General features: G+C 48.8%; 1 protein-coding gene across 1 annotated transcript in view; it reads left to right on the plus strand.

The window, feature by feature from the left end:
- Positions 1–11,245, plus strand: part of GPC1 (glypican 1) — a 205,223-nt gene extending 193,978 nt beyond the window's left edge. Inside the window, exons 5-9 of the mRNA XM_082056808.1 lie at positions 1,464–1,594; positions 4,428–4,547; positions 5,253–5,386; positions 6,550–6,725; positions 7,196–11,245. Coding sequence (XP_081912934.1) covers positions 1,464–1,594; positions 4,428–4,547; positions 5,253–5,386; positions 6,550–6,725; positions 7,196–7,416 — 782 coding nt within the window. The 3' untranslated portion in view covers positions 7,417–11,245. The remainder of the gene's footprint in view (positions 1–1,463; positions 1,595–4,427; positions 4,548–5,252; positions 5,387–6,549; positions 6,726–7,195) is intronic.
- The last annotated feature ends 1,982 nt before the right edge of the window (positions 11,246–13,227 follow it).

The following is a 13,227-nucleotide window of genomic DNA, read 5'->3' on the forward strand; positions in this document are numbered from 1 at the left end:
GCGCACTGTGGGTTGAAGGACGTTGTTTTACTGATACCCTGTTGAACTGCTGGGTGTGATTCACCTGGTGGTTTCATCAGTCATCAATAATGTCAGCAGTGCAAACTCTTGCTGAATAAGCCTTTCTGCAGCATCACACCATCTGCTGTGACAGTCTTCTGCCAGGCTGATGGGTGAGGTCTCAGGATTTAGGGCAAAAGAATTAATCACTGCTAATTAATCACTCCAATTACGAATAGTACAGTTCTCCAACCTAGACCCTGGGATTTGACCCTCTTTGTATAGAGAAGAACCAGCACAAAGCCATCACAGTTGTTTTCTTGCATGTGGCGAGGCCACAGGACTGTGAAGCACTTTCTGTTCCAGGTGAGCATGGGCCACCCCAGTGCTCTGCCAGACCACTTGTCCTGCCAGAAGGTTTTTGGTGTGTCCTGGGAGGTGCAGACCCCACTGCAGCCATCTGAGATGACTGAATGCCAACTCCCTACATGCTGAAGAATCTTACATATGGCCTGGCCTCCAGGCTACTAAAGCACAAATGGTAGGAAACTGAGGCAGCAGCAGTGTAGCAGTGACTTTCAGAATTACAATTTTTGACCTGGGTAAGATTCCATTTTTTATGTCCAAGCCCAGTTTTGGCTCTGCCCTGGAATCCTCTTTAAATCTTGCTGGACACCGAGGATGTTTGCCTTCCTCTGCAGTGGCATTGCCCAGTGCCCTGAACCCTGTGAGCAGCTGGAGTGCTGAGAAACAGCTCTGGAGGTGGGCAGAGGGTGGTAATTTTTTTGTAAGGCAAGCATGGTCCCAGAGCAGCCATCCAGGCAGGAACATTTGGACAGCAGAGCTTTCCAAGGTAAGAGGAGCTGAGAGCAAGAGACATCCCTCAGTCACTCCCTGTCCTGGTTACCATTTTACTTGTGGACATTTTGGCCTACTTCTTTGCCTTGTAGTCTGATATTTCCCTAGCTGGTCATGTGTTGTATTTCCAGAGGTGATGCTGAGAAATACTCCTTTTCTCGCCTCTTCAGTGCCACTGAAGCTATTGCTCATGTCCAGTACCTTTGGCACTTTGCTGACCTCAATCCTCCCCCTTTCTGCTGTCTGCAGTGCTTTGCTGAAGACATGCAATGAGTTATGAGGGTTAGGACCAAGTATTGCTATGCATTACTTAGTATTTCTTCACCATTTTCCATTTTTCCTTTCTGTAGCACCCCAGGAAATGTTGGTCACAGGTTTCATTTACCTTTTGCGGGAGGTGACATCTGTTCCTCTGCCACTGAGGGTGGCTGTGCCTGTGTGCTGGGATGGGACAACAAGCGTGCACTTGGGCAGTACTGAAAATGGAGAGATGTCTCCCAGCAAACCTGAAGAGACCAACAGCTTATCCTGCCCGGCATGAGCATGAGCTTTAACCGAATTCGTACAACATCTGATCAGAGGATGTCTCTGTCTTGTTTCACTAGATTCCCTGGTCATAGTGGCTGATCGGATCAATGGACCATACAACGTAGACACTGTAATAGGAACTATTCACATGAGGATCGCTGAAGCTATGTCTAACTTGCAAGAAAACAAAGACTCCATCACAGCCAAAGTAAGTGGTTGAGCCTGGGCCTAGCAGAGGATACACTGTGTGTAACTGCCAGAACCAAATGTTTCTTGTGCTTGATATTCAACTGAACTAAAGGAAATGAAGGATGAAAAAGATCACTCTTTTAATGATAGGAAACCACCCATCTTACACGGGAAAAAATAATCTCAAGTGTTTTCAGATATTCCTCCCTGCCACCTCCAGCCAGCCTCCTTTAGTTACAGACACACAACGTGGACTGTGCATGCAGTGACTGTGGTGCCACTTGCTGTCAGGTGACTCTGTGTCTGAAGAGCCCTGCAGTATTTTGGCTCAGCTGAGGCTTTTACAGAAAGTGCACAGTCCCCAGTGACAGAAGGCAGCTGCTTTCACCTGCCTTGGGGTGATGTTCTGTAGTGGAAATCCTGGGCTAGCAAGTTGTATCTCTGGAACAGAGTGGCAATCTGGCAGTCCATCTGGAGAGTATAGAACAGGCTCTCTGGATGCTCACCTGTCTTTCAAGAAGTGTATCATGAAGCTTTCCTCTATTGGTCCTCTATTTCTACTCTATTTATCCAGTTAACCACAATCACCTCTACAGCTGCAGGTGAGAGAAGCTTTGGGAACAAAAATAGCTCTCCAGAGGTTCTGCTTTTTGCCCAGACATTCCCCAAGTCCCGCAGCTATCCCAAAGTCAGGGCAGAAATGCAGATGAAAGGTGTGGGGCAGGTCCCAGCCAGGTCTTTGAGAAGCGAAGGGCCAGAAGTCTTGCTTAGCTGAGCAGGAATTTACTGGCACACATCACAGCACTAACATGAACATGTATCCAGGCCCTCATTTAGGTTTCTTTTCTGACATGATAGGCCATATTCTTTCTTCCCTTATTAAGCGAGATTGAGATTGTCTGCAAAAAAGCAAGCCCACGATGTGGGAAAACATGACAACATCTGCAAAGAAAGGTGTTTCCAAGGGGCATATAGTAAATCTGTTAAAATGAAAAAGGAGTAAATAGTCTAATCGGTGTTTGACTGGGGCAACCAAACATGTTCGATAAGCTTCTCAATATGATCTGGTGACCAGGTGAATGTGACAGTCTTTGCTTGTGGCACTAGTAGCAGAGCTCAGGAGCTGCGTATTGCTCTCTGTGGAAAAACTGAAAGGAAACAATTTTGGTACAGAACCTTGTGTTCCTGCACCATGGAGCACTCTCCCCTGCTTCCTTGCACTCCTCCTCACTCCCTGTGGCTCTCAGATGGATTTCAGGCAGCAGGAGCTATTGAAAGCTGCTAACACCTGTTTGCTGTCATTATGCAAGAGGCTATAAATCATCTCAGTCTGCAGGAAACATGTTCTCTCCATCAAAAATGGGCATTGCTCACATAAAGCCCTTGGACTGGCAAGAGGATCGCCCTGGTACCATACTGTGCTGGAGCTGCTACCAGAGTCATTCTCCTGGAGACCTCCCAGGCCTTTAACTTCCTGAAAGAGTTGTCTCCTGGTAATAACAGTAATAGGCCAATAAGAAAGATACAGCAGTAAAACCAGTTTGGTTTTATTTTGGTAGAACCAAATTGAAAATGCTCTACATGCAGTTCTCACAGGTGGGGTTTTTTGCACTGAGCAAAGGAGACATGAACAAACTAGTTTGGTGCTGAACTGCTATAGACCCTTGGACCCATCTGGTCAGCAGGACAGTGCACCTCAGAGGGCAGCTTTCCAGGCTGAATGTCCCTTGGACACACCAGTGAAACCCACTGTCACCAGAGGGACTCTAGTCCAGATGAAGCTGTCAGGATCCACTAGCAAAAGCATTCAGCGGCTGGCACAAGCTGCGTTAGCAACGCTCCTGTCTGAGGTCTTGATTTCACCATGCAAAGTCAAATTTGTCAATAGCTTCTGACAGCACCCTGGGGACCTCAACAAGCTTGCGGCCATCTTTTCAAATCAGATGGCTTTCTTTGTGAAGGCTGGTGTTTCCTGAATCAAACTGACAGTGCAAAGGCCCTCTTGACCTTTGACGCTTTATTAAACCTGTCGCTCTGAGCACTCCTTGCACCAGCCACAGCGAGGCTCAGGTGCCTAAGCACTGGCTACCTGCAGTGGAGGTGTTGCTGTCTGGACTGGTCATGCAGAGACTGGGAGAAACAACCTGGGATTTGTACCTTCAAAGTGCTTCTGCTCTCCTTTGGCTACAAGAGGCTTCTGGGCAGATAGCTGGGATGATGGGAGGTATCCAAAGGTAGGGAGCAAATAATTTCATCTTCCTCATTTGCCCTGAAACATCCAACCTGACAGATTGTGACACAATTACTAATTGTCTTTGCACTCCCCTGGTCAGAGGAGGCATTCATTTGCCATGTGTGGCTGCTGATCACAGGGATCATTGGGGTAATCCCACCTCAGTCTGTTGTCCAAATCAATGAGGCTCACACGCTCTGCAGTCTTGAAGCCCATGCCACTGGTGTGATGAGTGTGGGCAACTCCCATCTTGTTCCGCCCAGAGTTTTATTTTTCAGTCATTAATAGGAGCAGATAAAATTGTTAGAAGTAATTTAATATCAACATTGGTGATTCATCCAAAAACATATGCTAATTTTGTGTTAGTACTCAACATTTTGCTTGATAGCAGTAAGCAAAACCAGTAGCAGTGTGCTGAAAACAAATCCTGGCACAAAAGTAACCTGACCAGAAATTAAGCCAGGATCTTGAAAATCTTGCTGGTAGAAAAGATATACTTAAGAAGAGGGAAAAGAAAACAAAAACAAAACCAAAAAACAACCATATATAACTGTGGAGTGCTAATTAATTTAAAAAATATTATCAAAACATAGCACAGAGACTTTGGTTTGTTTTTCAGGTTTTCCAAGGCTGTGGAAACCCTAAAATCAGCACAAAAGGCTCCAGCAGCGAGGACAAGAAACGGCGGGTGAAGGTGGCGTTAGAAGCAAAATCCTCTTTGCAAGCACTGGAGATGCTGGTGAGTTTGCCTCCGAAGCTCCCTCCCCTCTGGCGTGCCAGGGCTGACATGCTGGTGCACCCCTTCCCCAGGCGCCCTGGAAGCCTGGCCAGCACAGTGCTGGGTCCTGCAGCTCAGGGCAGAACACCCCATAGGTTGCTGAATCACCTTTGCTGTAGAAGATCAGATCAGCAAGTGCTGGTGTGACCTCAGCAGATCTGATCTTGCCTCAACACAGGGTTAAGGTCTCAGGGATTTGGTGCCAAACTTACCTGAGAAGGCTCCTTGCCATTGGTGTCATTCAGCCTTAGGCAGTTCAGCCTGGATACTGGGGCCAGAGGTCCTCCTCCATGGAGATTTTGGATTCTGTGGACAATGAGCTGTGAGATCTGCCGTGGTCCCACACTTCAGAGGCTACTCACTCACAGACACCTGCCCATCACACCCTGCTGGCTCCTACCAAGGCTGCTTCTCAGCATCGCCCTCATGGCCCATAAAATGATCTTCTGGTTAATCTTATGGTACCAGAACAGTCCTTAGTATGTAACCTTCAGCCTTGGGTTGACCGTTGGTCTTTAGGGGAAGTGTGGTGACACATCCCTGTTTGCATAAAAACAGACCTTGTAATGGTAAAACAGAAAAAAAACCAGGCAGAATCCTTGGCCTTTCCAGAGCCCTGGGGCACCCTAGAGCTCTCATGGCACTGAGCATCCTCTTTGTTTGCAGGTTTTAGATGCCAAAGGGAATCTGACAGCTCTCAAGACTTACTGGATCACCCTGCCCGGCAGCCTGTGCAGCAAAAAAGTAATGTCCAGCTCAGCGGCAGATGACAAGTGTTGGAACGGGATGACTAAGGGCAGGTATGGAGAGGGTCAGGGTGCCAGAACAGCACCCTTCTGGGTGAGAGAGGTAGGATTTGGTAAAAAGTGCTTATACATCATCGCAGCCAATCTGATTTCTTCCAACTGAGCAAAACGTCTATCCCTGTCCACAGAAGTGCTGTGTTTCCTGAAAAACTGATACCTAAGAATGTCAACCTGTTGTAATTTGCTGTGTGTTGGAGGGTTTAAGCATTGGAATGCATTCACCGTGAAATAACTGTAGTTTTGTACAATTGAAGCAGTTCTGCAATTCTACATGCACTCGAAAGGCAGAAGGGCTAGATTTACCTCAAAAAATCCAGAGCTGTTGCTGCAGTTATTTACGTGTCTCTCTATCTACCTGCTCTGGAATACTGTTTGCTCGTGAGAGGAGGCACCAGAGTGACATCAAACAGCTGCAGAAACACCTTCCACGCCTGGCTGATGGCTAAAGGATAGCTGTGAGGGCAGACAGGCAGCTGCCAGACATGCACCTTTCTCCTCTCCATGGACCTGCTGTGCTGGTCTCTGCCGGGCTGGCACTGGTGCCTTCGGTTCTTCCATGTTTCGCGTCATTGCCGGCAGTGGTGCAGATCTGCAGGAGCAGACAGACCAGGGCACTGCCAAAGGGAGTAGCCCAGCTCTGGTTGCTAGCTCCCAGTTAATTGAAGCTTCCCTGATGGCCTGTCTGGTCATACTTTAGCTGGGGATATTCTGTTGTCCAGGGTGTCAGTCCTAACAGGGTTTGACCAGGGGTTGAATGTGCTCCTCAGCCTCCAGAATGGACAGAGCTTTTCCATAGGGGGGTGTCACAGTGGCTCCACAGGTACCTGAGACAACCCCCCAGTCTCACTTTTCCTGCAGGAAACCCGTCCCATGCCAGGACAGTGCTGCTGCGAGGCCACCAGCTGCCTCCTGCAAGCTGAGGTGGCCTCAGGGCAAGCCCCAGGCTCTGGTGGGGTCTGGCCATGGCAGCACGGCTTAGCCATCCCTGGAGCTGGCTACCTCGCAGCAAACATTGGTGTATGTAGGCTGTTTGACAAGCCAGCGCCCGACTGCCAATTCTCTGGGGTTCAGAGAGGCTGGATTATCACTGGTGTCTGTAACAGGGAAGGTGAGCTTAGCTGGGGGGAGACATCTAAACCTGTCGCCTTTCTTCACAGTTACCTACCCGAAGTGATGGGAGACGGCTTAGCTAATCAGATAAACAACCCAGAGGTGGAGGTGGACATCACCAAGCCAGATATGACCATTCGCCAGCAAATCATGCAGCTGAAGATCATGACAAACCGACTGGGCAATGCTAACATCGGAAACGACGTGGATTTCCAAGATGCAAGTGAGTTTAGCAGACCCAGAGAGGTCTGCAGCAGGTGAGAGAGGCTGGGTGGGATCTGTGCAGACCCACAGCTGGGCCCTGAGGGCAGAGAGGGGTTGTGGTGTCCTCCTGCCTTTTGGTTCAGGGCTGCAGAGGGTCTGTTCAAGTGCAGCTGAGTTTCTGCGGGGTGGCTGGGGGCTGTGCTGCTCTCTGTGCCTTGCTGGAACCTCGGGTGGTGTCCCCAGACCCAGCCCAGCCCTGCTGATGGGGCCACTGCTCCCGTCTGCTATGGAGGTTTCGTGCTGCTGCAGCAGAAGCTGGTTAAAGTCGGCTGGAGATCAAGAATGGGCTCACATCCCATAGCGGGAGATGCAGAGAGGAGGAGGTGGCTGTGGCCAGAGCCGGTGGCTGAGCTCCTCAGGGTTACAGCAAGGGACATCACCGCCACAAAGAAGGCAGTCGGGGCTCACTCCATGTTTGTCTCCGCGCAGGTGACGACATGAGCGGCTCTGGAAGTGGTGACAGCTGTCCTGACGACGTCTGCGGCAAAAGACTTTCTAAGAGCCCTAGCACCAGGCAGCCAGAAACACACGCTATTCCTAAGCAGTCTGGACACGGCATCAGTGGGGCCAGCAGCAGATCTTTGCCTTCTACCTTCTTCCTCCTCCTCCTCTCGGTGGCTTTCATTGCCGCACAGCACTTGTGGCGGTAACTCACTAGCACAGCCAGGAAAGAGACTGTGGCCTAGGGCTTCACTTTGCCAAAACCAACCAACCAACAAACGGACATATTTAATTCACCTTGGCAAAAAAAAAAAAAAAAAAAAAAAAAAAAGGAAAAAAAAAAAGAAAAAAAAAGAGGGAAGAGAAAAAGGTTTCAGTTGTTTGCTATTTCTGGCAGTGCTCAAGCTGTTTTCTTCATTCTTGGTCTCTTCCCCAATGCTGGGCCCTTCTTTCCGTACCTCATTGTTTTACTTTTGTTATTGCCGCAAACTGGCTCTCGGGGCTTAAAAAAAGCCTTTGCAGAGAGACCTCCAGGGGCCACCCCAGCCGGCCCTTCCCAGGGCAGCTCTGTTGCTGCCTCCAGTGGAATATGCAATTAATTGCCCTGATGTTGTTACCCAGCCACTGGCCAGAGCGCTGTTACTGTCCCGCTGCCAAAAGCACGACGGGAGCAACGGCGCTTCATAAGGCGGAGAGACTGAGGTGGTCAGCGCTGCTTAGTGCTGCATTCAGGGGCTCTTTGCGGTTTTTCCTCTGTACTTCCCAGGCAGGCAGAGATGGCCCTGTGCTTCCAACGGCATACGTAGGAACATGAGCGGGTTTGGTGGGTTGAACTGAAACAGTCTGGCAGTGGCTGTTGGACCCGAAAATGCAGAACTCCCTTTTTCTTTGGAAAGGTCGTAAATGGGTTTCTTGACTAGAGCTTGTAGCTGACAACAATTTGAAATGTAGGTCTCCTACATCTAAGTGACTGGGAATGAGTGTTAGGGGTTGGGGTTTGGGGTATTTTTTCTTTGCATGCTAGTTGGAAAGCCATTTTTTACCCAAGTGATAATGGTCCGATTTCTACCTGCAGTGCAGTACCTGCGTAGGTAACAGAGAGATGAAAATACGCACAGTGGGATTCTCTGCTTGACAGACAGTTGTGCTGCCTCCTCCTCCTCCAGCCCCAGCCATGGATGGGAATCCCTTTTGTTTTTTGGTAATAAGAAAGACCAGGGACTTTGTACTACCTGGGAGCATTGTGACTGGTTGTGGGAGCTACCACCAGGAGTGGTCAGTGTCCCTACCTGGGAGACTAGCTCAGGGTAGCACATGCTGGGGAGGATGTGGGGACAGGACATGTTGTATTTAGGATATTGTTTTTATTTTGATGTTTGTCCCTGTTGCATTGTAGTGAATCCTTACTTTTCCTGTCCTTTCCCTGTCCCACCATGCACCAGCCTCTGGGTCACACAAGCGGCTGTCCTGACCCTGCATGCTTGGTGAGGCAGACTCTGCGCCAGGTTTTGATACTGGGGGTGGTTGGTGAAAGATAAAAATATCCTCACGTAGCTGTAGGAATGTCTGTGTTTGTCGAACTGTGTGCTTCAGGGCTTCTGGAGACTTCTGTACCTCACAGGTTTGGCAAGCATCAGCTGGAGATGCAGGTTTAGCAGATGTTTTAGATACAGCACCATCACTGTGACCAGTTGGGCCAAGGGCATGGCCAGGGGTTGGGCTGCATTCATATGGGGTCAGGTTTGAGTTTCAAATGTGTTTGTACTGTGGGTGAGAGGGGGGGTCAGAGGTGGATCTGTCGTCTGCTTGGCTGGTCTGCACAGCACATATTTGAGCATTTCTCCTCTCTCCTGCCAGGGGAGATGTGTCTTTGGGCTGAACAAACATTATGGGGCTGGGGTTTGGCTGTTTTCTAAGAAAGGGAAAAAAAACATTAGCAGTCTCTAGAATGTGCAATTTAAGGGAAAACAAGACCATGAGCAAGGTAATGCCAAAAGCTGGCACAGGTGGGCATGGGGGGAGCTTGTTGCCCTCCCCAGGGGTCCCACAGAGGCAGCAGAAGCTCCTGGCCACCTCATCCTGGGGCCACGTAACGATGTTAATGGTTCATCTGTTAATAATTAGGCAGACGTTTTAGATCAGCTTTGACTGGCTACTCCACATCACAGTGGCTGATGTTACTGACTTGGTCCTTCCTGCCTTGTACTTGCCACCTTCTGATCTAATCTGGTAGAGTTTCAGAAATGAAAGCCAGGATGCTGGGCATTGGCTAAAGGACAGACAGCACCACTGGATGCATCAAAACCCAGGAGTGGATAAATCATGGATAAATCATAAAACAAATCATGGATTTATATAGATTTATTTGCTTCTAGGTATAGGGCAAGTTCCACATTTTACTGTTCTAAAGAGTTTCTGTCTTTTTTTTCTTTCTTTTTTTTTTTTTTACCAGAATTGCCAATACAAATTTAGCCTTCAGTTACAGAAATCCCCACAACCAATCCTGCAGAAACTTTATATCTGAAGCAAAAAAAAAGAGGGGAGGAGAGGGTCATTAAAACATTATACTCTCTTCAAAAAACAGTTGGATTGAATTGGGGTTTTAACACATGACTGCCAAGGTCAACGTTTTGCTTTGCAGAATGGGAGATTGAAAGAAAAGTCCTTGTCGTTTCCATCTCTGTGCAGTTAGTGTTTGCTGTCAGCCTATTACCCTCAAAAGCTTCATACAGGCCCTGTGGGCAACACACCTTAAATGGCAAGCCAAGGATTTTCTGATTGTCCAGTTAATATTTGAGCAGTTTAGTAGCCCAAATTATTGGCCCTGTTGTGCTGATAAAACCCAACAGTCCAAATGAATAAGGCAAAGCCTCAAGGATACAGTAAAAACTGTTACACAGAAGAAGCCCTTCCTGATGCTTTCCCCCTTTGGCTGGGGCTGGAGCAGCAGCAGCCTCAGGTCTGCACGGTGCTGGCAGTGCCAGGGCTCTTCCCCCTCTTTGCCAGGAGGCACATGGCATTGATGCATCCTCCCTCCTCAGCCCTGGGGCCAGTTGGGTTTATTTTTATACCTTTTCTCAGAGTCTTCCTACGCTGCTGCTTTTTGTTGGTTCCTGGTTAATTCAGTTTATTCTGTTGTCTGTGTTACCCTGTAGTGGTTTCCCCAACCTGCTGTGATTCGGTGGCCAGGGCTGCGCTTGGCCGTGCCACCTTCTGCTGGGGAGCCGAACCAGCCGAGTCCCCCCAAGGTATCGACTCAGCGTCACTCTAAGCTAAGCAAACCTAAAGCAAACAGCAGTTACCGACAGCTGGACGATCACTGGCACAGAACCTGGGGCCTTTCAGTGCTTATAAATGACATTTCCTGGGGTAGCACCTGCTCAAAACCCTTGTGACAAACCTCCCCAGCCCCGTGGTGGTGGCGGCGGGCTGAGGGCTGCAGCCACAGCAGAGGCTGGCAGCTGCCGTGGGTTCGTTCCATGGATGGAAAGCTCTGGGGAACAGGGGTGGCTGGGGAGGAACATGTGCTTCGATATTATCGAGATGGTGATTTGTGGTGTTCTGGTTTGAGAAGGCCTCATATTTCACAGGGATGCAGTGGCAGGTAGCGGTCTGGGAAAAAAATATTAAAAAGGATCCCTGTCCCGGAAAGGGGAGAACCAGAAAGAGTAGATTTCCAAGTGTCTTTCAGCCTGCTCTTTTGTGCCATAACATGTATGTTTTAACTAAGGACGAGGGTCTCAAAAGGCTTTGAGAGCACAGCTACTTATCATTTACAAATGACAAACTGCCTGTTGTTTACCAGTGGGCTTGGTAGGGGCTAAGGTATAGCAAAATATCTAAAGTCCACCTTTGCTTTAAACAGATGCATTTCTATCTGCAGGAATAAGAATTATTTCACTTACTGGCATAGCTGGACAGTTACCTATTTCTTTCTGTTACCAAGGTACTTGTAACTCTCTTGCACTGTTTATCTAAAGTTGAAATATGTTCTTTGAATCCTTGTATAAATAAAAAGGCTGGAGACTTAAATCTGTATTTACAGGGCAGTTTTATTTCTTCTCCGTTTAAGCTGAGTTTGGAGTTTTCTTTCTTTCTCCTTATTACGGCACAGATAAAGGCCAGGTCAGGAGTCCTGAGGAATGAAATCATACACTGAGCTACAAGGTTTATAATGGGCTGATGCTGATGTTGGCAGTGGGAGTTTGCCTGCATTCAGCCCTGTGTAATCTGGAGGAACAACTGGTAGAGTTGTATGGATGTGATGTGTGTGGAAACAAGGTGAACTGGACTCAGGTCATCGAAGCAGGTACACTAAACGTTCTGTGTCTCATAGAGATGCACAAAAAGGCGTGGCATAATAGTGCAGGGAATTGGAAATACCCTTGGTGTCTGTCATTACAAAGTGTTGTGCTAACTAATTACCATAGCCTTGTATTTGTGCAGCTGTTGGTAGGGTTAACAGCAAGCGAAGCAGCCAGCCAGCCCATCACAGTGATCTGGATGTTTAATCTTGAGTGAGCACCTGAGACTGAATTGATGCAGGAGAAAGGTTTGTGCTTCAGCCCTGTCCACTTCCAGAAGTGGCTGATTACCTGAGTCAAGGTAATGCATCAAAAGCACCTCATGAAGTGCCTAAGAGGTACTTGACAACTGGAAACTACTAAAAGTGTATCTGCCTGGAAGCAAGTATCTCTTAAATTTAATAAATTGAGTGATATCCTTGGGTGAGTAGGTATTTCTTTAGATTCCTGCTCTGCAGTTACAGCTATGTCAGTGCCACATGCACACATTTATATACCTACAAACAAGTTTAGAAATGTTGGTCTTCTCCTGGGAGAAGTTGTTTGCAATCCAGTCACCTCCTTTGCCTCCTCTGTGTGAGCTTAAATCGTGGCCACTTAACAGCTGTGTGTATACTAAAAATGTTTGAAAACAATTATGTTTGTTTGTAAAGCTGCCATTTCCCAGGACAGGACTGCGGTGTGCTCTGCTCTGCCTTGGAAACCAATGGCCAAATGCCTCTGTGAGCAGAAGAGTGGTGCAAGCTGCAAAGGGACTGAGGTGCCTTGAGTCACGCTGGTGTCTTCTCCTTCCACCCAGATTTGAACCAGAGCATGTCCATAAACCAACACCCACAGACCTCTGCAAGGGCCCACGCAAGCTCTCTGCAGGCAGAAGGAGCCTTTGCTACCTCTCAGGTGGGAGGAGGAAGGTAAAGTAGCAGCTGGCTCCTTTCCACAGCACGGGGAACCAAACAACCAACATCCTATGGGGAGAATCCCCAGCAGTGATCACAAAAAGCCTCCTCACCTGATCAGCAGCCTCATGGCCTGGGAATAAAGGTGCGTGGTGGAAATGCTGAACTGGACAAGAGACAGTGCTAAGGGTGGGCCTGAAAATCCTGGAAATTGTGGCTGTGGGAGAACCCAAGGGCCCTCCCCATGTTGCGTCAGGACAATGCTTTCCTGCTGAGCTTTCTTCTTCCCAGCTCCAGGGACCCAGTCTGAACTGTGCATCCTCAGCCAGCAGAGCTTTTCTCCAGCCAGGTGCCCTGAGCCCTGGGTGAAAGCAGCGATGGAGCAAAAGAAAGAGACCACAGGCAGGTGAGGCGTGAGTCAAATGGCAGAGGGCACGCTGTGCTTTTGTACTGATTCGAGAGAGCATCAGGGCCGGCATCCTTCTGGCAGGCTGTTACTGACATGAGTGACAGCCAGTGTGCTGCAGGTTGACTTCCCCTCCCTCCATGATGGAACAAAAGCTCATCCTTGTCCCTCAGGGCTGATTCCTTGTTTCGTTTCACACCAATTCTGTTAGTCCATGCACTGCTGCTGTGATAGTCCTGGTTCATCCTCGTGCCAGCAGCAAATATTGGTCACAAGCAAAGTGTTCCAGGAGCTCCACCACACCTTCAGCTGCCGGGAAGCGGCTGGAACCGGCATCCAGCCCTGCAGCAGCTGCCTGGCACTGGCTGGTGGGGCGTTCCCCTGTCCGGGCCTTTAGCCCCGTCCCCTCCCGAC

Source organism: Streptopelia decaocto, assembly GCF_964273445.1.
Source record: "Streptopelia decaocto genome assembly, chromosome: 6".
Classification (NCBI taxonomy): domain Eukaryota; kingdom Metazoa; phylum Chordata; class Aves; order Columbiformes; family Columbidae; genus Streptopelia; species Streptopelia decaocto.